General features: G+C 46.8%; 1 protein-coding gene across 1 annotated transcript in view; it reads left to right on the forward strand.

Annotated features, from left to right (window-relative positions):
• Positions 1-3,375, forward strand: part of sbf1 (SET binding factor 1) — a 68,074-nt gene that overhangs the window by 38,214 nt on the left and 26,485 nt on the right. Inside the window, exons 11-14 of the mRNA XM_034865358.1 lie at positions 997-1,074; positions 2,402-2,515; positions 2,643-2,771; positions 3,151-3,249. Coding sequence (XP_034721249.1) covers positions 997-1,074; positions 2,402-2,515; positions 2,643-2,771; positions 3,151-3,249 — 420 coding nt within the window. The remainder of the gene's footprint in view (positions 1-996; positions 1,075-2,401; positions 2,516-2,642; positions 2,772-3,150; positions 3,250-3,375) is intronic.

The raw sequence follows: 3,375 nt of genomic DNA on the forward strand, positions 1-3,375 counted from the left end.
CGGACTCGTCTGGGACTCGTTAGTATTTGGACTCGGACTCGTCTGGGACTCGTTAGCATTCGGACTCAGACTCGTTAGCATTCGGACTCAGACTCGTTAGTATTTGGACTCGGACTTGTCTCGAACTGAATTGGACTCGCCAAAATATTCCCGAATAATAGTTCAAGTGGAAAAAATAAACCACAATGTTGTCCCATGGGTCCTACAGTATAAGGGTTTTGTGTATGATTGCGTCATGGACTACTGTCACATAAAAACAGATCCGCGTTCAAATCCCCAAAATCCCAACGACAGCTTGTTTGTGTCAAAGTGTCCTCGACCGAGACGCTGAACCTCGACTCGGTGACCGGGGCTTCTGCTGAATGCCAAGATGACGAGGCTCAAAATAAATAGACTTTTAAAAAACACCCAGGGGGGGTCATGGCCCGTGTCTTGTGTTACGGGGACTGGTTGCTCTGTGTGCTTTATGGCTTCTGACCCGGAGACTCTTGTGTGTTGTGGTCCTTGGTCTGCATGGATGGACTGGGAGACCGGGACGGGTTGAAGGGGGGTTCACCGGGTCGTGGGCCTCGGCGAGCGGAGCCTAGTGTGTACAAACACCACGGGTTTATCAACTGGAGGAGGGTAGCTGGATTAATGACCCCAACAGACCCAGAAGGATCAGTGTCAGTCCGGTCGGCTCACACAGCCGGGGCTGACGTTAACCTTCTTGTTGCATAGCAGACGTTGTAGTTTTTCACGTGTTGTTGCAACTAGTAACGTTAGAAAAACTTCAACTCTTGAACACTACAGTAGGCCATATGCGAATGTTGTCAGTCAGGTATTTTGTGTTGATTGTGGATCCACATTAATACCCCAACCAAAACGGAAAACCCTGGGTTTCTCCGAGGTCTTGACTCAATTACCCAGAATTCCACTGATGCAGCAGGAACAAGCTCCAGTAGAGAGTCTCTGAGAGGCATTTGAATAGTGATTGACACGTTGTTGCTGTTGTAGGTTCTGGATCCGGAGCTGGAAGTCGCCGATCACGCCTTCCCCCCACTCTCCACACAACCCTCGGCACTCAAGATCCAGGTGGGAAAAACTCTTCTTTCTTCCGAAATATGGAGACATTAATGATTACTTTCATTGAATTTTTTGTGTGTTTTATTTAATCTTATAGCATTTTTTAATGGTTTCCAAACAGTATCTGGACTAAACTTTAACATCTACCCATCTGAGATCCACTCAACATCCTCTGATCTCGACTATTAGTCAAAATAATTCATAGTTTCTGCCTTTTTAACTACGAACTTATGTATAATTTGATATAAATGAGCTTTGTTGACCATGAATTCCAAGAATAAGTGTAAAACTTGTTATTAAACCAGCTCAGTTTCTTTTTTTTTTAAAGCACCAAAAGCTGGAAAAAGTGACAAATAAATGAGAAAAAACATCAGATAAGCACATAAAGTGGAAGGGCAAGTTAAGGGTTAACAGGAAGACAACACAAGGGTTAAAAGAGCAGGACATCTCATGTTTATGTTGACCTTTTTAATAGTCTATATCCACTGTCTTCGTGTTGGCGTTCCCATGATTGATGTGATTGGTTTAAAGAAACGCCAATAAACCAGGTTTTTCCTCTTTCTGTGGAGGAAGGTCTGGCAATGCAAGACCTTCTCAATCTGCGGAGACAACCATGTAAACTGTTAGTACGGCCAAATGGCTCAAAGCCGCAACCAAAAACGAGTTTATACAGTGGGCAGATTTAGTCCCGATTTGAGGTCCTATCCCCTGACCAATCGGCTATCCTAACGCAAGGTCAATGCCTAACCCCGACCAATCGGGCTGCTTCCTAGGGGCGGGACTTGTCTAGAAGTTACGTGGGATCTATATTAACGCCACAAAATCCCTTTGGCGTAAGGTCGATGCCAGTAGTGGTTCCCGTCAGGGTGCAAGTAGGCATTACTGCAGGCACATATCTTAAGATGAGACACCCAAAATTGTACTCAAGTAAAAGTACTGTTACTTCAGAGTAATATGACTCAAGTAAAAGTGAAAGTAGTCGCCCAAATAATTACTTGAGTGAGAGTAAAAAAAGTGCTTGATGATAAAAACTACTCAAGTAGTAAGCAACTGTCGAGTAACGTCGGATGTATTTCTTAACACACAAGCATCATTAGGGCCGACAAAAATTCGCAGACCAGGTTCCTCCCGCGTGGTCACGTGACTGCACAACGCCGTTTGATTGGTGGAACACGGTCACGTGGGGAGAGTCTTCAGCGGAAGTCTCTCTCTCTCTCTCTCTCTTACTCTCTCTCTCTCTCTCTCTTACTCTCTCTCTCTGTCTCTCTTTCAAAATAAAACATCAAAATGAGACGCACGCGTAGAATACCAACGATCAAAAACGTACTTGTTTCAGGATAAGGAGGTCCGGGGAGTCTTCCTGTGGCTGTTCGCTCGGCTCTTCCAGGGCTACCGCTGGTGTCTACACATCATCCGCATTCACCCGGAGCCGGTGATCCGCTTCCACAAGGTCTGTACCGGAGACCGCATGTGATCACGAGTCTGACCAATGGTCCGGGTCTTAAGATGAAGGAGGAAGAGAGTCTTCAAAGGGGGGTCAGAAGAGCAGCTGATTAGCGTGTCGTGTGTTTCCTCAGGCGGCCTTCCTGGGTCAGAGGTCGCTGACGGAGGACGACTTCCTCATGAAGGTGCTGGACGGCATGGCGTTTGCCGGCTTCGTGTCGGAGCGAGGACCCCCTTACAGGGCCACGGACCTGTTCGACGACGTGAGTCTGCCAGCACAGCCCCACCAAGGCTGGGCGGTACATTTAAGCAGCGTTTTGAGACAAAGCAAGTCTCTAAACGCAGAACTGATCTCCGTTTATATTAACGTGTCTGACGACACATATCACATGACCGTCGGCATGCACTAGGCACGCATGTGGCGGTTTAAAAACAGAAAGCAGATTGTGTGACGTTACTCTGGGGTTCAATGTCGTATATGGATGTGCAATATAAAGAAAATACAGAGTTTTTAAGCCCAAACGGGGGCAGCCCTGTTTCCACATGTCTCCATTTTAAGGGCTCGGAAACGCCGGCGTGGTGTGGACACGAGGCAGTTGCTGACATCTGAGCTACGTCACTCCTTTTGTCCCGTTTCCACAGCTGGTGGCCAATCACGTGGAGCGGATACGCCAAGAGGAGACCTGTCCACACAAAGTCCTGGACCACGTCAAGGAACTGGCTGAGCTGCTCTTCAAAAACGTAGATTTTTAATAACATTGACAACAAATAGCATTTCTTAAAGGCTTACTCTTCATCCTGCTGTGTCTCTTTCATCCCACCACTTTCTTCTTCTTCTTCTTCTTCTCTCCTCTCTGTCGTCGTCCC

Source organism: Etheostoma cragini, unplaced genomic scaffold (genome assembly GCF_013103735.1).
Source record: "Etheostoma cragini isolate CJK2018 unplaced genomic scaffold, CSU_Ecrag_1.0 ScbMSFa_1523, whole genome shotgun sequence".
Taxonomy (NCBI): Eukaryota; Metazoa; Chordata; class Actinopteri; order Perciformes; family Percidae; genus Etheostoma; species Etheostoma cragini.